Genomic DNA, 25,238 nt, shown 5'->3' with positions numbered 1-25,238 from the left:
TATAATTCTCTGAGTTCTTATAAATTGTATTAGTGAGAAGAGTTATGATTTCCTTTAAAAGCTCAACTTCATCTTGTGTTCCTAAAGGCACCAAAAATTGCCAAGTTAAAAAAAGACCACCAAGGGAACAAACTTTCAGCTCTATGATGAATATAGACTGAGGCTCCAATGCAAAACATGGCAAGTACAGTTGACAACACCACGCTGCACATTTGACACTTCACGAGAGAGTACAACTCGATTTTTCACCAAAATAAACAAACACATAAATGAGGTCATATATGGGGAGAGGGATCCTTTTATCATGAGTACTTACATCAAATCATCATGATGTACACTTTAAATATCTCACAATTTATTTCAGCATTATTGGGAATAATAATGCTGCAAGGTATTTAAAATTAACGCCCTAGAGATCTGACACAAGTATACATTAAATGATTACCTCCATCGAGCCAGTGGAACATCCATCATCACCTCATATCTCTTTTCTTTTTACTGGTGAGACATTCAAGTACCACTCCTCTCGCCAATCTCAAACGTACAACAGTGTTATCGACTATAGTCACCACATTTGATGTTAGATGGTCAGACCTTATTTATCTTAAAGCCGAAACCTTGTACCCTCTTATGAGCCTCTCCCTATTTACTCTACCCACAAGTCCCTAGCAAACAAACAACTTTTCTACTCCTTGTTACTGTGAGTTTTCCTTTTTTTTTTTACATTACACATATAAATGACACCATGTGTTGTCTTTCTCCGGCTTATTTCTCTTAGAATAATGTTTCAAGATTTGTCTATATTGTCACAAATGACTGAATTTCCTTCTTTCTCATGGCTGAATAATATACCACTGCATATGTGTTACACATCTTTTTATCCATTCGTCTGCTAATGAATACTTAGGTTGTGTCCATATCTTGGCTAGTGTGAATAATGTTACAAAAAACATGGGAGTGACCACATCTCTTTGAAATAGTGATTTGATTTATTTGGATAAATACCTGAAAGTGGGATTGCACGTTCATATGGCAGTTTTATTTTTAATTTTTCAAGGAACCTCTACAGTGTTTTCCATAGTGGTTGCATCAATTCACATGGGTTCCAGTTTCTCCACATCCTCACCAACATTTGTTATCTCTTGTCTTTTTTCTGCTGTTGTGATTCCTAAAGAATCTGTGGTAGTGCCTCTCTCTCACCTCTCTATAAACCCTGGAAATTGGCTGGGTGAGTAAAAAGAGACACCTAGAATGTGTCAGGTGAGGACTGAGCAGCAGTAACAATGGGCTTTGCCACACAGTTTCACCCAGTCTAGGAGAAGGAAAGAGTAATCAAGAACCAATTTTTATCTGTAGCACTGACCTGGTCTGATCTAAAATACCTTTTTCATGTTTAATCTATGGGCTAGATACTCTAGAATTGGTATTGCCTCACTTGGAAGAACTGATGCCCTTCATCTCTGATATCATGAACCATGCTTATTACTATTCTATGGTTCTTTGGATTCTTAAAGAACATTTTAAAGTGCTATCTTATAAGATCTGGTTTTTAAATAATAAGAATTTTCATCTCCAAACTAAACATTACCTAATTAAAAGCAAGATTCAGTTGGTTCAAGGAAATTTTTCCTTTGAACTTTTCCCTTTGGGGAACTAAAAATGATATAAGATGAATAGAAAACAATAATCTCAGACCTTTTATTAAAAGCATTACTAGTTCTGACCAGTGTGACTCAGTGGTTTATGTGTCATCCTGCAAAGCAAAAGGTCACCACTTCAAATTCTGGCCAGGGCATATGCCTGGGCTGCATCCTGGGTCCCAGATTGGGTGTGTGTGAGAGGCAATAAACTGATGCTTCTCTCACACATCAATGTAAGAGAAATATTTTAAAAAATAAATACAATCTTTAAAACATAAAATATAAAAGCATATTGATTTTCCAATTCCTTTCATTTGATGATGGCTAGAAATTTAGAAATTAAGGTAGTGCAAAAAATCTGGGCTGTCTCTCTTATACTAGCGATTATAAGGAAGAGGAAAATCTAGCCACTTGGTTCTTCTGTTGGTGTGTAAACATTAAGTTTTGGATACCTGGGACTCATTTCTCATGGAAACAACATGTGGTGATTGGTCTCCCATTTTCCCCACTGGAATCTGACAAATAGTTGGCCCCTCATGCTGTCAGTATCCTTTTGGGTCTTCTTTCTTCTTCTTCCTTTTCTTTTCTAAAAACATTTCAGCTACTTTTGGAGTAATGCAGGATCTACAGGCTACATACCTACCCAGCACTTTCCTTCTGGGTACAAGTGAAGAGCTCTGCTAATGGTTGGGCCGTGGGAACTTGGTGAGTCATGGACACATCTCTTTCTAAGTACGCAGGATAGGAATCTGACCCCTAGACATGAGTACTCGTTAATCAGTTCCTGGAATCTGAGAAACTAATAAATATTCATCATCTTCCAAACCAACATATAATTATCACCAGCAGCAGTGGCAATGGCAAAATTATCTTCATTATTACTTATAACAGAATTTTGCAGTTCTAGGAACAAGAATTTCAGGGCTGATAAATTTTAGTTCCAAATCTTTATTTCCTTTCCATCAGAAATAAAATTAATCTCCTCGAATAGCCAAAGCAATCTTGAGAAAGAGCAAAGAAAGAGATACCACACTTTCTGATTACAAACTATAGTAAAAAGCTATAATAATCAAAATAGGTTGGTATTGGCATAAATATAGACACATAGCTCAATGAAATGAAATTGAGAACCTAAAAATAAACCCTCACATATATAGTCAACTAATATTTGCCAAGCGAGCCAAGAATACTCAATAGAGAAAAGACAGCTTCTTCCATAAATGGTAGCCAGAAAAGTGGATATCCACATGCAGAAGGAAATTGGACCCTTATCTTACACCACTCAGAAATATTAACTTGAAATGGATTACAGACTTAAATGTAAGAACTGAAACCATAAAACTCCTAGAAAACATGAGAACACCTCCTTTTCATTGGTTTCAACAAAGATTTTTTTGATATGACACCAAAAACACAAACATAAAAGCAAAAGTTAGTAAGTCCTAACTGCCTAAATCCTTTCATTTGAGACCACATCAAGTAAAAGACTTCTGCACAGCAAAAGAAACCATCACCAAAATGACAAGGCAAGCTATGGAATGGGAGAAAATATTTGCAAATCATATATCTGACAAGGCATCAATAGGGGTAGTCTCCAAAATATGTAAAGAACTCAAACACTTCAATAGCAGCTAGAAAAAAAAAATATCCAGAACACCTAGACAATTTGTATGTGGAATCTAAAAAGCCAAACTCACAGAAACAGTAGAGTGGTGGTTACCAGGGGCTGAAATGGGAGAAATGGGAAGAGGTGGTCCAGAGGGTACAGCTCTGGGGATCTAATGTACGACGATGTAATAATACTTAGATAGTTGAAAGTTTTAAGGAGAGTAGATCTTAAGTGTTTTAAAAACACACACACACACACACAATGAATTATGTAACATAATGAGGTGTTAATTAACACTATGATGATAATCATTTTGCAGTGTATAAGTGTATCAAATCAACCAGTTATACACCTTAAACTTATACAATGTTATATATCAATAATATCTCAATAAAGCTATAAAAAGATAATATTAATCTGGTCTATGATTTTATCTTTCAGCTTTTATCAATTTGCATCTTCTATTATTAGCTTATATTCAGAATGAGTTGTTTAATTTAATTGTAATTATTTAAGTAAAATGTTACTGAACTTATTCATTCACTCAGCAAATATTTACGAAATGCTTACTCTACGGCAGTTAAGTAGATATTTGAGGTACAAATAAACAAAAGGACAAAGATTTTAGTGGAAAAAACAAAATAAAAGAACAAATAAAATCAAGTAAATGATATAGTTTGTAAAAAAGTAATATATGCTTTGAAAAGTGAGGGCAGGGTTGGTGGGTTAGGAGGAAGGCAGTGCTGCCTCCAGTGAACATGGGCAGTCAATGTAGGTCTCCTGAAGAGGTACTACCTGAGCAAGTGCTAAATGCATATGTCTTATCCAATATTATTATAATCACCAAACTTAGAGCTTATGGGTGACAATTCTTAATTTTTTCCTATTATTGGGAACTTTCTGCTTACTATACACCTAACTTTGTGTAAATCATTGTGTAAGTTATTGCCTTTACAGTGAAATATACTGTATGATTTTCAAAAATGAAGTGAGCATATAATTCTAAAAGATGAAAGCTTATTGATCATCTTGGATTGATTTAATTGTATTAGCAAAAATATTTTAATTAAATTTAGGAAAAACCCTTAATTTTTTACTAGGATAATGGTGACTCAAACGTATGAAATTGTAGTAATTTTCACCAGAAATCAAACCCATTTTTAGTAGGAACATGGAAGATAAGGTAAAATACCAACAAATCTAACTCCTTTATTTTTTCTGTCTTTGAAATTTATTTGAAACCATTCCAGCTCAGAAGTGGTAATATTTAAATCTTTATTGAACTTATGGTTCAAATGCAAAGCCAAACCACACAGCATTTATTTTCATTCAATAGAATATCTCATATACTTCAAGAAGAAAACAGACCAAAATATTCTAAATGTAAATATTCCTTTCTCTTATAGCTTCATGAAACAGATGTGGATTTTTCTACATAATCATTTTGTGTTAAATTACCTAGTGCAAAAACCTATAAGAACACATATAATTTATTATAATCATAATACAAACCATATAACATGTTCATCCCTAACAAGAGACTTGTAATTGTTAAAAATCAAAACATATCTTAAATGTGCAATATGGAAAATGCTTTCATGATATTTCTTACAAAGAACATTTTGTAGAACTAAAAGTTATCCTTTAATTTTTTTACATAAAGCTGAATTTTTATGCATCAGATTCTAGAAAGACCATAGAATCACTGTTCAAAGGCCTTACTCTCCTCTCCTAAACTCAGATCTCAATCTTTATTGCCTGAAGTACACCCAAATTATCTTACTTTTCTCCACTAAAAACGCATTCCTCCCTCTGTGCTGCCATGTCAATCAGTGGCACCTCGAACGACCTCTGCCTGGCTCACTGCAGCTGAAGCATCTTCTGTGCTTCTCTTTCTTGCATCCCCCAAGTCTGACCAATCAAAAAGTGCGCTGGGGTCCAGACCCTCCCCCATCACCGTGCGGTCTACAGTGAGCTTCTCAAGGGGCAGAACTTACACGGCTGCCCCCAGCTTCAAAGCTGTTCATGCCCCCTAAGATAAGCTAAACTTTTCGCATCACAAGCAGCTATTTTTAATTTGACCCAACCTAGCCAGACATTTCACTTACCACAACACACATCCCTAGCACCTACACTGGAGATGTCTCCCCCCCAAAAGCCCTGTTCTCTCCATATTTGGGTCTTTGATTTCATTGTATTCTCTGAAGAGAATACCTCTTCTTTTTTTCACTCAGTCATTAATTAATAAAGACAAACACCTATTAAATACCTTATCTGTGTCCGGCAATGGGGTGTGCCAAAGGGTTGCATGGTGAACCACCTGGACCAGTTCCTGCCAAGCCTGGAGTTTGCCCTCCTCTGACGCCCACACCCCCTTCCTCTCAGACTCCACTCTCCTTGCCTCGGATTCCCCACTGCAATAAGCCCAGACTGAGCTGGTTGCACTGGTTTGTGAAAGACTTGGCTTCTGCACATGCCTTTGTTGAGATTTTTATGTCACACTTTTTTTAAGCTGATATTCTTCACTAGATTCATCCACTAGAGAGGCTTAGGGTAAGGAGCAGGTCTTTCCATTTACAGACCTTCCTATAACGCCCAGGACACTGTTGGCTATCAAAACAGCTCGACGGGACTTAACCCAAAGTTTAAGTACCATGCCAGGAAACGCAGTTTCTAAACATGACTACAGAAAGTTACAGAGTACAAGTATATTCCTTCTGTTTAGGCTTTCCAATTTTCATAACAGCTTTTAAAGCCCATTAGTAATGTATTCTTCTGCAATCTACCTGGCATACTGTTAATTTTACATTTTGGAAGAATTACTTCTATCCCTAAAGATGCTAATTTTTTTGTAAACATATATTCAATTCCCACCTTTAAAACCCTCATTGTACACTATAACTAATGGCTTAAAACATATCTTTGTATTTGTTTTCTCTTGACAGAGAAATCACTTTTTCCTTGGAGATTTCTGTAAATAATAAGAGGGTTTTCTTTTCCCCATTCAGTTGATGGAATGCATTGCAGCCTGAGGAAGGAACATATGCCCCACTCTCCTATTTTTAATGCCATGATTACCTTAGTACTATTTCTAGGCAGGATTATTTTCCAGTGGTTTGAGATATACTGTTGCCAAAACAACCTAGTATAGTATGTTATAGAGACTTACTCAATAAATTATGTGAGATAGTTTACGAGAGTCTCCTCAGGTTCTCTGATAACTAGAAGGGCTACAACTTTCCCATTTGTATTTGACAGTAGCAACTCATGAATTCTGCACTGAAGTTTTTCGTGGCAATGGGGACACTAAAGACAACTGGAGTTGACCTAAATTCATAAGCAAGAAGAAATGAGGATACTTCTAGTGAAAATCAAACTATCAGGCCAGCAAGATTTTAATTAAAAATAAAATATTACTGTGAAACAGAAATTACATTTCTTCAAACTACCTATGCTAAATGCTATCACCAAGAACCTAGTAAAAGAAGAAAATAATGATGCTGATTTTCAGAGCAGAATATGTTTTCTATCAGGCAATTGATTTTGGTCTATCCATGAAGGCTTCCCAATCATTACATCAGGATCTTCCAAGATGGCAGGGTAACCTCCTCCCAGGAACTCATCAAATTGACACCTACAGACAGAGCAATTCCCTCTGGAGAAGAACTGAGAGCAGACTGAACAATCTCTGCACAACAAACAGGAGAGAGAGCATATGGAACCAGATAGGAGAGCCGTAGACACTACATTGTGGACCCCTCACTCAACACATTGACCTGCAGTTCAGAGGGGTTCTGGAAGGTCCCACACAGACTCACCTACTCTGGGGCACACCAGGAAAAAACAGTAGTTTAAAGGACACCTAGGCTATACAGGAAGAAAATCCACTTACGAACCACAGAGCATCTGCCAATGAAAGAGGAGCTATGGAATTCTCCCTTGGTTTGGAAGCACCAGAGCATCATTTGTAGCCCTCCCTTCCCTCTTGATTGCAAGGGCAAGAGCTTGATCCAGGGGCTCTAGCTGCAGGCCCATGCCATTCCAGGGTGCCCAGGCCCCAGGCCCACGGCAAAGCTACCGCTTATCCTCGGGTCTTCTGCAGCCTGTTCTTGCTCCAGGTTCCAGCCAGCCTGCCAAGACTTCCTAGGTACTGCTTGCTCCCAGGACTCCTCAGCTTTGTAACAAGTCCTAGCTATAGCTCCCCACCAAGGTGTGGCTTGTTCCCAGTCTCTCTGTGGCTTTCTCCACCTCTAACTTCCAGCAAGAGCAACTTGCATCAGGGACTCTCCTCAGCTTCACACCTGAACTAGCTACAGCTCCAGATACAATTTGTCTTCAGGACTTTCTACAGACCTGCTCACTTCAGCCTCTGGCCACAGTGTGGCTTGCCCCCAGGGCTCCCTGAACCCTGACCCTACTTTAGCGACAACTCTACTTGGTGTGCCAAGATGTCCCATGCACCTTGTCCCCTGGACTTTCCTTGTCCCATGTGCATTCCAGCTACAGCTCAAAGCCCAGGTGAAGCTTGCCCCCAATTTCCTTTGACCCACAAATGCTCCAGCTCCAACTTGCCTGCCAAAGTCACCTGACTTGCACAATCTACAAAGGGGTTGGTCCTACAGAGGACCACTCCTTCAATATCAAGAGAGATTGCTGTTTTACCTAATTAATCAAATACAGAGAGCCAAAACGAGCAGAAAATATGTTCCAAATGAAAGACCAGGGCAAAACTGCAGAAAAATAACTAAATGAAACAGATAAGAAATCTATCAGATAAAGGGTTCAAAACATTTATTTATAAGGATATCCAATAAACCTTAGAGAAAAATAGATGAACTCAGTGAGAATTTTAATAAAGAGGTCGAAATCATAAAAAGTAACATGAGAAATGAAGAGTACTTAAATGAAAAACACACTAGAGGGAATCAATATCAGATGAGCTGATGCAGAATGAGTCAGTGATCTGTAAGATAAGGAATTGGAAATTATCCAACCAGAACTGTAAATACAGAATTTTTTTAATGACCATTTTTAAGGGACCTTTAGGATGACATCAAGTGTACCAACAGTGGAACCACAGAGATCCCAGAAAGAGAAGAGAAAGACAGACAGAAAACCTATTTTAAAAAAATAACAGCTGAAAACTTCCCCAACCTGGTGAAAGCAGCAGACACCCGGGTTTAGGAAGCACAGAGAGTCCCAAACAAGACAGGTGGAAGACACACCAAGACACATCATAATTAAAGTTAAATCAACAAGGGTTCTTTTAACTCCAAAGTTGGAAACAAAGAGACACAAATAAACTTCACTAAGTGTCAAATGGTAACAACCGTATTAAAGAAAAAAGAAAAATAATCCAAGTAACTTTTAGCTACAGTACTTTCATTACCCTCAGTCTGAAGATAAAAGGATCAAGCAAAGAAAACTAACATTTGGTTTAAAAGATTTATTGTTTAAAGTGGTATGGGTATAACAATTCTGAAACAAGTTTATGTGTATTGTAGGACTGAGCAAAGGAGTAAATAGAGGGTCTGGCAGAAGTAACTTCAATAAAATGGTGAAAGGCCAGAATGAAATGAAATGGCTATTTTCCCCAGTCTGTTTACTGAAAGGACATGAACAATGATACTTCAGTGACAATGAGCACACCTAGTTTCCAGATATTGGGTTCTACTATCACAACCCACTGGAAAGAGCCAAGGGTCCTTAGCAAAGTGGTTGAGTTCAGAGCTGGGGCTTGGAGAGTAAGCCAGGACCTTGTGTGCAAGTAAGAATGATAGGCACAGCAGCCAGCCTGGAGAGGCTCCTGCTGACCAAACTGGGGACGATTTGAGCATCAAAGTTAAGTAATGACAGTAATGGATTGTAATCTATGAAAAAAATCCATTTGCCCATTGACAGAAGTAAATAAAGAAGGGAAAAGGAAAGAGCCTTATGATAATAAATGTGGAAGGAATTTTTTAAAAAATTGTAAAATTAAAAAAATTTTTTTTTTAAAAAATCACCAGCTGACAATCATTCTAGTAACTTGATTCAGGCAAGAGCCATCCATTACTATAAGGAGCAGGGTATTCATCCAGCTTCAAATAATCTCCCCACATATTAGTTATTAATTAAAAGGAGAAAATTATAAACATGTTCTGGAGAACATGTCCAGAACTTGTTGATCAAAGTTAACATCACCAACACGGAACAAGTCACAGCTGCCTGCCACCTGCTAGGATCAACGTGAAGAACATCATGTTACTTCTGGGATATTCCTGCCACATAAGCAGGACCTCAATTTAATGAAGTATCAGATGAACCCAAATCAAGGGACATTCTGCAAAGTAACTGGCCCCATCTCTTCAAAATTTCAAAATGAAGAAGAATGAAGAAAAACAGGTGAAAAGGAAGGAAGAGAAGGAAGGTGAAGGAAGGGTAAAGAGACATGAAGACTGAAACACAACAGGTGATCCTGAATTCGATCCCAAACCTGAACAATTCTTGCTACAGACGACAAGCAGGGCAATAGTTGATATCTGAATAAGGTCTATGGGTTAGAGAACAATGTTCTATCAACATTAATTTCCTGATTTTGACACATTTGCATGGTGGTTATTTAAGAGAATGCCCTTAATTTTAAAACATACACACTAAAGTATTTAGAGGTTGAAAAAAGAAAACCATTATAGGCCCTGTCTGGGCAGCTCAGTTGATTAGAGTGTCCTCCTGCTACACCGAGGTTGCAGGTTTGCAGGCATATGCAAGAAGCAACCAATGAGTGCATAAATAAATGGAACAACAAATCGGTTTCTTTCTCTCTCTCCCTTCCTCCTCCCCTGTCTTTCTTTCTCTCCCTCTAAAGGTCAATAAATTTAAAAAAAAAAGAAAGAAAAAACATCATTACACTGTGGTTTGACATAGGCAAGCAAAGTACTTTATAGACAAGGAAGCAAGTAATAGTTTTTAAAATGCATGCATATATAACTACAGATGTAATATAATTTCAAGTATAATTATTTAGAAAATATAAAATTTTATGTACCTTTTCCAACTCTATCTTGCTTGAAATTTTCTCTGCATCATTACTGTGTCTGAAAAATAAATTGATCCAGTTTATAATATTATTAAAATGTAATTTGGAAAATCCTAATCAAAATGTCAATATTCTTTACCCTGGAACTGGTTTTGTTTCCTCTTTCTTCTCATTTGTTTCATGTCTATCAACACATTCTAGAAAATATTAAATAAAAGAGAAATAATTTAAATGCAGGATTATCAGTGTGTGTGTGTGTGTGTGTGTGTGTGTGTGTGTGTGAGAGAGAGAGAGAGAGAGAGAAGTATTACCAGAAAGTGAAAATAAGCAAATTTACTTGTACTGCCATAATATTCATCCCAACAATGTATTTTATGAACACAAATATCCCCAACATTTTTCACTGCAGCAAAGAATTTTATTAAAATGAGATGCTATTTCCAAATAAAGTGTAGGAATTACAGATTTCCAATATTATGCAGGAAAATGATTTTAGTAGGAAAGACTACCTGGAGGTCCATTGATAAAGATAAGAGAGAGAGTTCCATTAGACAGGCTGCAGGATGGAAGGAGCATGCTCTCTTTGGCTAGAGACTGTAAATTTAATCATTAATTAAGGTAAATATATAGGTAACATAATTTCCTTGTATAAATAAATACAGAAAGAGGAAGGTTAAATTCACATCATGCGTGTATAGACATTTAATTCAAAATATAAGCCAGAATCCTTGAGTTTATGTCCATTGCCCATGTGACTGGACCCCCTATGGCCATAGCTACATGTGATACCATCCATTTCCAGTCCATGAGTGGTTGATCCATTGAAATAAGTCATCTGAGTGTCCTCCACCATTGCTTCAGCATCAATGATCTGCCGCAAAACAGCATCCACGATGGGCATCACCATGGCAGCAGTTGAGGTGTTGCTAAGCCACATAGATAGGAAGGCAGTACTGCACATGAAGCCCAATGTCAGCCTGAAATGAGAGAACTTTTATATGAGCTGTGCTCCTAGGTTAATTAACTCTGTATTATTTAATTGTACAGGATGCTGTTCATGAGTTGGAAACTCTTTTTTCCTCCCAGATGACAAACTCTGGGAACCATCATAGTCAGTAGAAACAGAAGTAGCAGAAGTAAGAGTGGAGTTCTTGCAAGATTTGTCCCCCAGGAAACCATAAAAGTCTCTCCCAGAACAGAACAACAATTAAATGTATAATCAGACTGCGAGGTGCTAAATAGTATAATAGCTTCTAATATTACATCAATATTTAAATGTCCTTTCACAGATGACACAATTGTAGTAATTGTGTACCTTCAAATCCTAGTAAGATAATTTGCAATCAACTATTGAATCTAGGATACTTTATTATTTCTTTTATCTTTTGGTCACATCTCTGTTTATTAGTATGTTGCCAAGAAGGCACAGTAGAGCAAGGAGAGAGATTTATTTTTATAAATCTGCCTTTTACTTGTTCATCACTTGGGTTTGATATATGGTGGGGAAGGAAATGGTTAAAATCAATGCAAAAATGAGGCTTCAGAATTTTTTGCAGGTTCTGTTATTGTTCACATTCTCCTGAATAATCTGACATTCTCAACAATTGTCAAGAACTGGAATTTAGGAAGAAGAATTGTCTTCTTTTAAAAATACAGTTGTTCTTATCCCTTAAAAATGACATACCTAAAACTACGGGATTTTAAGCCATATCTATAAGCTTTCAAAATCACACTTGAGATAAAACATGATGTGTTTTGAGTTGAAAGTCCCAGAAAATCTTTCAGAAGCATATCTTTCTATAAGGAACCATTTATTAGATTCTGATTCCCTTTAAAAATAGATCTACCAGAAAAAATTTACATTGTAAGTTTCAACTTCAGGAAGGTGACTATTTTCTATGTGTAAAATGAAAGAAAACTTTTTACAAATCTGCTTAAACAAGAAATTATTCTTAATAAAATGAAAACATGAAGAGGATATGGGGGGATAAATGGGGATGGAAGGATACTTGACTTGGGGTGGTGATTAGACAATATAATATACAAATAATGTTATAGAATTATACACCTAAAATCTATATAATTTTGTTAAACAATGTCACCCCCAATAAATTCAAATTTTTAAAAAAAGAAAACTAGAAACACTTTTAACATAATGCATTGGTAAGATACACAATTTTCCAATTAAAAAAAAAAGGTTGGAATGAGATAAGTTTTCTGTGTGATTTTTTAAAAGCCTTAAATTGAAAAGCCATTTAGTGGCATGAGGAACAGGACTTTTGCCCCACTGTGTAATGAACTACCCCAATCCCTGAGGTCAGTGAGCAGATGGTTGAGGAATAGAGACAGATTTCTATAGCATCCCAAGAAGCATGGAACACTATTTCACTCATAAAGAAGTGAATGTCCTTAATACATACATATTTTCTACAATTTTTAAATAAATATTTTTAAAATTTTGTTTTATCTGAATTATTTAATTTCTTTGTATTTAAGCAAAACAATTATTAAAGATTTTGTTTATTTATTTTTAGAGGGAAAAGAGGGAGAGAAACGTCAGTGTGGGTTGCCTCTCGTGGGCCCCCACCAGGGACCTGTCCTGCAACCCAGGCATGTGCCCTGACTAGGAACCAAAGTAGTGACCCTTTGGTTCACAGGCCAGCACTCAATCCACTGAACCACACCAGCCAGGGTTTAACAAAACAACTTGTTCCATAAATGATAAACACAGATGTGGTTATACCCTAGGGTAAATTATACAACAGAACTCAAAAGAATTTTCTTATTTTCAAAGAATGATGAGAAGGGAAGAACCACCTAAGGCTTTACAACATAATTCCATTATGCAAATTATTTTGACACTGGAAAGAATTTTTAGCTTACATCTACATTCTTAAGAACTGCAATTAAAACTAAAATAGCCAATTAATTTAATGGAAAAATTCATTTCAGTGGGGAAAATCAGTCAAATGAGTGATTTTACATTCTATAGATGTAGTTTCTTAATTGATATTTTCACCTTGCAACAGTTTATTTAAAAAGAAAAATGCTTACCTTGGAATTTTTCTGCACATATTTGTATTTTGTTGGTAATGTCTTTATCTTTGATTCTTAAGTCCCTCACTGGGATTAAAAATGCTCTTGAATATACAATCACCCAAATAAACAATATGAAATCTACTCTGAAGTCTATCAGTCCTGTCTGTTGAGGCTCGAGGTTTCTCTCAGCTTTGACTCTTAAAGGGCATAAAAGATGAGAGAGTTGTGTGCAATCTCCTTGTAATTAGACCTTCGGTGAAGGGAAAGCGTTTTTTCCTTGTACAACTCAAGAACACTTTATATCACTTCCATATTTTCAAGGGAAAAAAGTCATAAATTATGCTGCAATACAAATGATTGCCAGGATATGCATTATGTCTTTCAGTTATTTGCTCTGCAAAAAAATGATCTGTTCAGAATATAAACCTGGAATAGTAAATGCAGTGCTTACCACTCTAGCTTCACACCCACCATCATCACCATTTTCAGAGCAATCCTTTTGTGCAAATTCCACTTTTCTATTGATGTTGCTAAACAGATGACTCCAATTAGCAGTAGGTGAAAATCTTGGAAATAAGAAGATACTACCTGAAATCGCAATTAAACCCATGATTATTTAGGCTAGTGGAGGAAAAATAACATTACACAAGGACATTATCTCATTGCTCTTAACTCTTGCATTCAACTAAGTAATCTTTCTACTTTGTCAAGAGAAATGTTGATGTGTTTGACTACATATTTAAATTTGGTCTATATCCTACCCAAAACTAGTAGTGTTAAGAGAAAATATACAGAACAAAGAGTTTCCAGGAATGCAGATTTTTAAGTAGCTGAGTGACATCAGACAAAGGACTTCCATGCCTTAATTTGGCCATCTGTAAACTAGGTCAATTGGTTTATGCTAGTATCGTAAAACGTCAATGACTGTGATTTGGGGAAATTCTGAGTCAAGCGTTCAACTCACCAATATCTTTATTTCCACTTGTATTTTAAACAGTTTCAACTTCAAAATTAGTTATTGCAAAATAAATAACTTTAAATGGAGTCAACATTTTAAGCCATTTTTAGTTAATATCATTCCAATTTAGTAGAGTGTACAGACAATTAGGGCAACCATTTGCAGCAGTGTTTACCAAAGTATGCTCTGAAGTATGCCAGGTACATAATATTTTTTCTCAAAAAATTTTTGTGGTCAAATAAGTTTAAAAAACAGACTTCTGAAATACTAGAATATTCTTTCCTGTAGGCCTCCTCAAAACCTTTAAATGTGAACAAATATTGTCACTCTCAAAGTGTGAGATTCCATGTATTTCATATTTTTCAAACTTATCTAATCATAGAAACCTTATTTTTAAATTTTTAGGTGAAGTACCTCATGGGACTGATTCTAAAGAAACTGACTTTAGGAATTGCTTGGTTAACCTGAATCACAAGGCTGTGCTGAAATAAAAGGATTATAAGAGAAATTATCTCTTTTTAAAAAATCAAATAATATCTAGTAAAGAATGGAAGAGTTGTAACAAAACTATTCTAATATTATGAAAACATAGAAAAATAGGACAATTACCTTTCATGATAATTTTGTTATTTTAAATTGCATCTGCATTTTTAATATAGCTTACTAAGCTTGGTTTCATTTAAAAAAAATAAAATTGAAAATTAGCCTTGCATAGAAGTGAACAAGTGGACATCTTTATGTTTTATAAATTCTATGCAGCAGAAAGAAAGGAGAAGCTCCTACCCTTTGCAACAGCATGGATGGAACTGGAAAGCATTATGCTGAGTGAAATAAGCAAGGTGGTGAAAGACAAATACCATTTGATCTCACCTTTAACAGGAAGCTAAACAACAAAACAAATGAGCAAGCAAAATATAACCAAAGACACTGAAATAGAGAACAGGGGGACAGTGACCAGAGGGGAGAGGGGAAAGAATTTCAGGGGAAAAAGGGGAAGGATTTACAGGAACTAGTATAAAGGACACATGGACAGCAACTAAGGGGGGTGGATAGGGGAGGGAGGTGGAGAGCACCGCGGGGTGGGGTGGGCTGGGATGGGAGTAAAAGACAGAAAACTGTACTTGAACAATAATTACACACACACACACATATATATATATATATGTATATATATATATATATAAATTTATCATGCTTTTCAAAGTTTAAAAGACAGAAAACTGTACTTGAACAATAATTACATATATATATTAATTTATCATGCTTTTCAAAGTTTATATTTATCTCTTTACATTTTGTAGTAATTGCATAGTAGAAAGTAAATAATTACATCAATTTTCTTATTTCATTTATTACTTACTCTAACATTGAATAAACATCTACCATGCAACAAAACTGTCACATAAGCAGGGGATATAGGTATCAAATCTGACAGTTTTCCTTCCTCACATCCCTTCAATATTCAAATATCAAACTTTTCTAAATAGATCCTACTATTTTACTGTGTTGCAGAGCCCTGTTATTTTCTTCCTAGCACATAACATTGTGTAAATACTGTTTGTTTACCTGCTTGTTGCATTTCTTCTCTATTCCACCACACCTTCTGTTTTACTAGCGATTGCATATTTGGCACCTAGCACAGTTCTGCCATGGAGCAGGAGCTCAGTAAATAGTATTGAATAAATGAGAGAAGGAGGAAGAAAATTAATAAACAAGCTATGGTCACTGAGCTCCTGAGTCCCAATTGTCTACATTCTCTTCCCCAAATTCTATCCTCCTAACTCTCTCAACCCTGAATAGTTATAAGTATTCTATCAATGTATTAATCTACTGGTGCTTTCAGACCATATTTTCTCTCTGGTTCTATCCTTGCCTCTCTGAATTTTTCTTCTTGGCCTTCTTAGAAAATTACTTTTCTTTTTCCCTTTTCTTAAAGGCTGATATTTGTCAGAGTTTTGTCTGCAGTCCTCTTGTTTTATACACCAATGGTTGAATCTTATGATTTTGATTTCTATCTCTATGTGATTAAAGTAATATCTGGTACCCAGTAGGCATTCAACACATATTTGTTGAATGAATACTGAAACACTAAAATTTTTACATTCGGTCCATTTGAATTTCCCACAGATATCCAAAAACTCAACATATCCCTTTTTGTGGTGATTGAAATTTTCATCTACTTAATTTCTCAGGCTAGAAAACTGAGGGTCAGCCAGGACCCCCTTTTCAACTTTCAATATGTATCTATTAGTCACCAAGTCCTATTATTTCTAGTTCTTTCAAATCTTTTCAATGTTTCTACTTTTTTCTCTTTGCACATTATTACCTTCATTAAGCTCTTCATCATTTCTCATTTGGTTACTGTATGATATGTATTTATCTTTAGAGGGGAAGGGAAGGAGAGAGGTAGAACGATATTAATGTATGATTGCCTCTCGTGTGTCCCCTGCTGGGAACTGGCCTGCAACCCAGGCATGTGCCCTGGCTGGGAATCGAACCATGATCCTTTGGTTTGCAGGCTCGTGCTCAATCCACTGAGCTACACCAGCCAGGGCTGATCTGTCCTTTTCTAATCCACCCTTTATAATTAGTGTAGTCTTTTTTTCTAAAGTGTAAATGTGATCACATAATTGTTCTTGTATTTCTTCAGTGGACCCCATGTCTTTTAAGACAAAATCTAACCTTCTCAACATGACTATAAGACTCTTCATCATTTAATTCCATTTCATCTCTCCAGCTTAGTCTTTCAGCTCCACCAATTTCTTCCTATGTGTCCAGTGCCCAAATACAAAGATGCTCTAATACCTGCTTGTCATTTAACTGGAATGATTCCTTTCTCTCACCTTGGTTACCTCCCATCTTCCTTCATGAATGAACTCAGATGTCTGTTCTTCCAAAATGCCTTCCTTGACCACCCCAGAACAGGTGGGATAGTAGTTGCTTTTGTTATAGCACATCTTAATCTACATAGAGATCATTTCTTTATTTAACCATTCTTTTCATTTGACTAGACATATTTTGAAGTGACAGATGTGTCTTATCAATCATTATTTTATGGACTCGGCACATACCTGGCACATACTGGCACTCAACAGATGTTGAATTAATTAGTCTAAACTCAAGAAGTTTACGGGTTATTAGACAAGGAAAAAACAAGTTAACAAAGAACATGACAATTATCACAGGTGCATGAGAGCTACATCTTCAAGGTATAGTTGAGGTTTCAAAGAGTAAGTGGCCACTTTTCCTAAGGGAATTTGGAAAGTCTTACAGGACTTAATACTTGATAATTGTAAGATAAATAGATATTGAAGCTTTCTTCTTCTCTTATTTCTTTTGCAATTTTGTTCATTGAACTAATCCCACTGATCCTATCTTAACAATACTACATACTTAAATGAGACAACAAATGCAGTATTACTTTGAAAACACAAAGGAATACATAGAAGCAAGTCATAACTAGTAAGTGATTAAACGCAGCAAGTGGCCCAGGACCATGAGACTTGCTTTTATAATCTCTTTAGATTATACCAGCAGTTGAAAGGTTTTGTCTACAAAGAATTAGATAGTAAATATTTTAGACTTTGTGAGCCTTATGATATCTATCATAACTACTCAACTTGTCTTTGTAGCACAAAAGTAGCCAAAGATAATGTGCAAATGAATGACCATGGCTGGGTATGTGTCCAATAAAACTTTACTTTAAAAATTGGGTCACAGGCACCCTCAGACTCCTGGTTTGTCAATTCTGTAATAGAATATGGAAATAAATCATGGCCTGCAGCCCAACTGTCTAAATGAAATTAATTGTTAAACCTAAGAAAGGATTTTTGCATTCTCTGTTTTTCACTGTATTACCCATTCTTCATTTTTCATCAAAGTTAATATATTTGAAGAACATTAGCCACAGGCAGATGTGTGTGTTTATATTCTAATTGTATGGGAGGTAATAAGAGAAGGTGATATTGGTTTGTAAATGACACTGACAAATATAACTATTTTCAAGGCAAAATTGGTATGTCAAATAAAATTCTCAATGAAATTTAAAGTCCATTTGCAACATCAAGATAGTTATATTTCTGTTTGAAATGGGATTTCATAAAAAAAACACATGGGTTTTTGTGATCAGAGCACCTGGGTTCTCTCTTAGTTATGTAGCTTATAACTATGAGTTTAGCATCCCTCCTACAAGTCAATGTACTACCCATGAAAGTCAATACTTCACATCAGGTTTGTGAAATAAATGAGATGTTTGTGTACTTTCTTCAGTTCTAATGTGTACATTTATAAACCCTATATTTTGATAATATGTTTAAGGGAATATTTACTTGAGTGGATGAAATGGTCAAATTCCACTTTTCACATTAACTGACCCATTAGAAGATTTGATATATTGGATCATTGCCTCATTCTTAAAACATCTGCTTCACTCACACTTCAGAAACCCACACTTGTGTGGTCTTCCTCCTACCTCAATAGCCTACTGTTCTCAGTCTTTGCTAGCACTATCTCTTCTCACCACTCTCTTAATGCTGTAGCTCAGTTTGTACTCTTTTCTGTTCTCTCTTCACTCACTCTCTAAATGTTCTCATCAAGTCTTAGGGTTTTACACACCATGTATGTGGTGAGGACTCTCAAATCTATATTTCCAGCTCAGTTATGTCTCATGAACTCCAGACTCATTTGTTTCTGTCTACTCAATGACTTCACTTAGATGTAAAGGAGGTCATTCAAACTTAGTGTCCAACACTGAACTCTAGGTGTCATTCTCTCCCCTGCAACAAGCCTATTTTGCTTGTAGTCTTTATTCCAATTGATGGCAACAACGTTTCTACAGTTGGCAGGTCAAAAATGTCAGGCTCTTACACTCCTTCCCTTCTTTCATGTGCCATATCAAGTCATTCAGGAAATTATTGATACAACATCAATAAAAATAATGCATTCAATATCCCTATTACTATTCTTGGTCTAAATTACCATTGCCTCTCACCTGGATTATTGCAAAAACCTACTAGGTAGTAGTTTCCTTTCTACCTTCTCAACATGTTATCCTTTTACAGTAAAAGTCAAATTAAATCAATCATATCACCCCGCTACTCCAAGCTCTTTAGAGGGTCTAACTTCATTCAGAGTTAAAACCTTATTGTGGCCTACTTTGGCTCTACATGGTCCAATTTCTGTTCACATTTTCTCCCTGACATCATCTTCTATCATTCCCTCCTTCACTCACTCTGCTCAGTCATACTGCAGACATATACATGCCTTAATTAAGGTCTTTCCACTGGGCATTTCCCTTTCAGCAATGGTTGTTCTCCATGTTTGCAAATGGCTCACTTACTCATTTCCTGTAAATCTTCATTCATGTATGGAAACCTCACTGAGGTCTACTCTGCCCATTCTATTTAAAACTGCAGCCCTGGCTGGTGTGGCTCAGTGGATTGTGAAGCAAAGGGTCACTGGTTCAATTCCCAGTCAGGGCACATACTTGGGTTGCTGGCCAGATCCCTGATAGGGGTCATATGAGAGGCAACCACACATTGATGTTTCTCTCCCTCTCTTTCACACTCTCTTTCCCTCTGTCCAAATAAAAAATGTAAAAAAAAAAACCTGCAACCCTCTCCTGATCCTCATTCTCCTGTTGCATTTTTTTCATAGACCCAATTACATTCTATCTCCCTAAGTAATTTACCTATTCATTAAGGCGTATTGTTTGCTGTCTTGTTCCTCCTAGAAAGACAGGGATTTTTTTCATTTGTTTTAGTCATTGATGTATTCTGAAATGCCTGGCAGAGTCTTAGGACATAAATATTTGTTAAATGACTGAGTAAAACATGTAATATAGTATTTTATGATACATATGTGTATCTTTACATTTATAAGTCTAAAATGTATATATACATGTGTTTTTAATAATAATAACAATAAAACTATTGTAGGACACCTAACTGGGCACACTAAATATTTAGCATTTCCAATTTTATTTAACCAATGGGAGAAAATGAACACTTGCTGAGATTCTTCTATACAGAAATAAGTTCTGTAAGATACAGTTATTCAACGTATGCTTGATAAGTAGACAAAGTAAAGTTAAAACTATTGTGGCTAAAAAGAGAGATGTATAGGCCTCTGAACCTAGATAAAGATATTATAGACATATTATTCTCTTCGATGATAAAAGTTGAGATTCCAAAATGCTGCCATAGGCTAGAATGATAGTTTAATACTATGAAACTTGAACTGTGAATACTAAAATGCATAAGAATACTTGGTACTTAAATTATACTATTGTGTTATATATATGATTTGATTTGGTTGTTATAACCACTGTGTGTCATTATCATTCCTTACTTACAGATGAGAAACAAAGTTGTTAAAGGACATGATCAGGATGACACAAGTAGTTTCTGGTGAATATATGGTTTTAAAGCTTAGGTCTTCTGACTAAATCTTTAGCCCTTTCCTGGCAGCTACTTCTGAGTAAATATTTTTCAGCTATGTCTGAGTGAAAGGTCAGTTGCCCTGTTTGGACAGAGGATCACAAGACTGAAAAAACAGTTTTGTTCACTTCCTCCAAAGTCCTGGGGACTTTGATTTGTTTCAAGTTCCAGTTAAAGTTAAAAGGAGAAAAAAAATTACAAAGTTTAAAATGAATTTAGGCTGAAATACCTGAGGAGAGATGATAAACTCACTTTGACTTTGCAATAATCAGAATGTTTCTAGAGGGGGCAGGAGTCAGCCCCATGGGGAGGCACCCTCCCTGGGCCTATGGGGCAGCTGCATCCAAGCCCACCTGCTTCTGGAGGAAAGAGCCAGACTTCTCAGAGGTCAGTCTGTTCAATACAGGGTCAATACAGGGTCAATACAGGGTCAAGGGCCCTCTGTATGTTCAGCAAAGAGAGCTTGCAGTGTGGCCTCCCCAAAAGATGGCTCCATCTCCATTCTGAGTTCTGATGATGCCACCACTTGTCACACTGTGGTCTTGAGGAACACAAGTAATGGCGCTGCCTCTTTGACACATCGTGATGGAACCCAAGCTGCAGTCCCTTCAGTCATGAACTGCGTAAAATCCCTTTCCAACCATGCTCAATGTGCAATTCTGGACATGCACCTCATGGGCAGCTTCAGTGAGGACTCGCAGTTGTCATCAACTTCTTAGTGAATTTCACAGACAAGAAGATGACATTCACTTAGTGACATCATGTGTGACAAAATTAAATGACCTGGAAGAAAATTAAAACCACTTCCTAATAATTTATGGCCTTGCTATCAACATTAAAATTCAGAGATTTATAGAGCCTTCTTCCAAGATCCGGGTCAGAGAGGAACTGTGTACTACATGAGAGCATTAACAGGAAGACCAATGATTAGTATTCATAATGCAAAGACACAGATTTGTGTAGGACCAGACTCCTGCATGCCACACCCACATGTGGATTTCTGTACAGCAAGATGACAAGCAAATACTAGAGAACTTTTCCAGTTCACCTCTGGCTGAGACCCCCTCACTTCACGGAACATACTAGATCTACCTGGTGTTTAAAAAAAAAACTCCAACAAACATGCTATATCATGGAAATACAGTTTGACTCTACAAGAAAAAAAAATGAAGATGGCTTATAGGAAAAACTTCTTTCTCCAGGAAGCTAAAAATAAGAATTACTGAAGAAAGCAATATTTGGCAAGACAAAGACCATTGGAGGGGGATGGATAGAATATGAATTTGCAGTCTACATCCATTGAGTCTTAGTGTTTTTCAAAGGACTTTCAAAATAAAATCTTATTTTGGCAAAGAAAAAAAAAACAAAAATAGTCCTACAGTGATCTATTCACTTTTGTCGGTATACAAATAATAATAATACTAAAATTGACTAACATATATTGAGTGCTTACTATGTAAAAGACATTGCATTTATTAACTATTAAATACTTAAGTGTCATCGACAAACTAGAGGTAGTTTCTGTAAGAGGAAGAAGATGATGATGACAATCGAAGTTGGGGTGGTGGGGTAAAGGAATGGAATTGGGGTCTGGAAACCATAAAGGCTGGAGGTGGGAAAACTTGAAGAGGAGACTACATTTATTTTCAAATCTAAGCAACACTATCATGTGAAAGAAAGATGAGGTTTAATTTGCAGAATTTTTGCTGTCAGAGAAAAGTTTAAAGAGTCAAAGTGACTGAGTTTCAGACTTTGGCTCAATACAGTTGAGTCACTTAAGTGTTAAAATGATTCAAAAATGGTATGGATTTTCTTGTGAGATATATTAGGCCTGCACAGAGGAAGCCTTTAAGCACCTCCTGAGTCATCTCATTTGTAAGGGGTATTGTGGAGGGGATTCCTTGTCCAGAGTAGAATGAGTCAGAAAAATTCCTTTCCAAGTCTAAGATTCTGCAACTATTAATTTATCCTGAGGCTGGCATATTGGGAATAAAGGACTTTTGGACAGCAATCAGCAGCCTGAGTAATGCGACCGTCATGGGTTCCTAGAGTTTTGCTGCCTCTTGTGGAGCCTCCATCTTCAAAAGAGGCCGAGCTATTTCTTTAGCAGTTTCCACAAAGCTGGGCCTTCCTAGGTACCCTTTTCCTCCTATCTCCCTATAACCTGCTTGCTGTGGAAATGCCCCATGATTCCAGTTAATCTTGATTCTATCTAAGCCTCTTGTAAGATGTTGATTTAGTCAGTTTGATTATTATTAAGTCATAAGAGACAAATATGTGATGATTAAACTTAATTATCTCTGACAGTGGGCTCACACAACCCAGCCAAACAGGGGTTACTAATTTGACAGCTTATTTTTTCAGGAGTTGCCAAGCCCTTCTCCTTATAGCTTCTTTATTGATAGCCATATAGTAGTACATTGGGACATTTGAAAAACTTAGTTGATAGCTCCTAGATTTGGGGGACAGCAAAGCTTCAGTCTGGGGGGTGAGGGGAACTAAAGTTCTGCGCTAGTTACATTCCTCTAAATCACTGGTGCCTGGGAAGAATGCAATAAGGAAAGAGGAGCAGGAAGGATCAGAAATGCAAAAATTAAAAAAGAAAAAAGAAAAGGACTCCCAAATGGGCAGGAATCCTGAAAATAAGGAAAGGAATAATATAGCTTCTCCCATGGGGTCGGGGTCGGGAAGGGGCAACACACTGGGTCCCAGGTTAGTTAAAAAGAAAATGTCCACCTACTTTATAAAACAGATGAGCTCCGTGATAATAAGACTGAACCCTGGCAGAAGAAAGAAGCCCAAAGGTAAAAAATTGCATACACTAGCATCTTGAACTTGACATCTTTCCTGAGAATGTTTTGGCTTTGGTTTAGGCAGTTGTGTGCTGAGTTAGCAGCAGACTGTGTGGAGATAAGGTATTCTGGTTTAATCCATTTCACAGTTTTAATGGGAAACTGAATTCACTTTCTTCAGATGGGTACCCTTAGATTGTATACAGGTAAGAAGACCTCTCAGTATGAATAAACTCCTCTCAGCAAAAAACAAAATAGAAACACATGTAAAAGTTAATTTGGCTTTATCTTTTAAAATGGCAGGTATCTGGAGAAGAAAACATGGAAACTTTTTCTTAATAAAAACAAAAATTACTTTCCCACACTGAGTGACACTGAATTCTGCTACCTACAAAATGATTATGCAGGTTGTGAAAGAATTTGCCCTTTTGTTGGGAGAGATGCACCAGGTTTATATGTCAGTCTGGGAAGACTGGACACATTTCTCCTACTGACACACACAACTCAAGAAACTGCAGTCTGTGTTTTGTTCATGTCCACCTAAAAGTGGATATACATGCAGAGTTCTGAAGAACAGAAACAATTGGAAGTTTAGAGGACTTACATGGAAGCATTATTAACAGGATTATTGCTCCCTTTGGATATAACTTAGCTTAATGAAAATATCAGCAGAAAACAAGGAGTCTAATTATGACAAACATTTGTAAGACAACTTACCTTTGAAGATGGCATGATCCCAAGCAATGGGAACATTAGACCAGGCAGCAAAGCTGTTACAGACAGAGGCAAAACTTCTGTAAGCCAAAATATGGCAACAATAAAGAGTACGTAGGCACATTTTGCTTCCTGGAAAGACCAAAACACAAGGTGAAACAATGAGGATGGGAAATGATCATTCATATCACAACCACATTTTCTAAATGGAGCTATATCACAGAGAAAGTAAGAAGAAACTCTGAGCCGTGCCCAGTGTGGTTTGCTTGGTTGGAGCACAGTCCCATAAACTGAAAGGTCATGGGTTCGATCCCCAATCAGGGCACATACCTGAGTTGCAGGTTCAGTCCCTAGTCTGAAGATAAAAACCCTTGCAGATGATTCTCTCTCTCTCTCCCACCCTTCCCCTCTCATTAAAATTGATAAGCATATCCTCAGGTGAGGATAAAAAATAAAATAAAAATAAAAAACAAGCAACTCTGAGGCCTCCGCACTTTGATTTGGGCAGTAAACTGTCAGTTTTTAGGGTTTCCAAGAGCCAAAATTATTACATGTGAAAAAACAAAAATATTTTTAAAAATCCTCATTCTTTAAGTTTCCTTCAAAACAGATAACAGCATATAGTCAACTTTCTGTGCCCTTATCAGTGTATATGTATGCTACTTCCTAACTTTATTTGGCTGATGAAATTCACTCCCAGTTTAATGGAATGCAGAAATGGCCAAGTTACTGCCTTTCTTCTGGGGCATCTGACTTTTAATTGTATTCCTTGCTGCCTAGTTATTTGGGGCCCCCACATACACATACCTTCCCTTCCTTCTACTTAAAGGGGGAAATCAACGTAGAAGAAATTTTTCACTGTACTTTGTTTCAAAGAAAGACAATGCCAACCTATGTACCATGGATGAGACTGAATTAACTCCTAAGTGATATGAACCTGGAGGTGACGAACCTTCTGCCTTGCTTTTTAGAAAGACAGCCGACCTCCTCGTGAGACATGGAGACCCACCAGGACTGAGACACTTATTAGA

At 36.6% G+C, this 25,238-nt stretch overlaps 1 protein-coding gene and 1 pseudogene across 1 annotated transcript in view; one reads left to right on the top strand and one right to left on the bottom strand.

Annotated features, from left to right (window-relative positions):
• SLC13A1 (solute carrier family 13 member 1) overlaps positions 1 to 25,238 on the bottom strand; it is a 139,992-nt gene that overhangs the window by 70,434 nt on the left and 44,320 nt on the right. Inside the window, exons 2-6 of the mRNA XM_037056494.1 lie at positions 24,211 to 24,339; positions 13,758 to 13,894; positions 11,057 to 11,244; positions 10,407 to 10,464; positions 10,277 to 10,325 (exon numbers count right to left, since the gene is read on the bottom strand). Coding sequence (XP_036912389.1) covers positions 10,277 to 10,325; positions 10,407 to 10,464; positions 11,057 to 11,244; positions 13,758 to 13,894; positions 24,211 to 24,339 — 561 coding nt within the window. The remainder of the gene's footprint in view (positions 1 to 10,276; positions 10,326 to 10,406; positions 10,465 to 11,056; positions 11,245 to 13,757; positions 13,895 to 24,210; positions 24,340 to 25,238) is intronic.
• On the top strand, positions 18,432 to 21,911 carry LOC118993965 (protein N-terminal asparagine amidohydrolase-like; annotated as a pseudogene).

This window comes from Sturnira hondurensis, unplaced genomic scaffold, assembly GCF_014824575.4.
Source record: "Sturnira hondurensis isolate 20B ecotype Veracruz unplaced genomic scaffold, ASM1482457v3 Scaffold0008992, whole genome shotgun sequence".
NCBI lineage: Eukaryota > Metazoa > Chordata > Mammalia > Chiroptera > Phyllostomidae > Sturnira > Sturnira hondurensis.
This window is presented reverse-complemented; position numbering and strand designations above follow the sequence as displayed.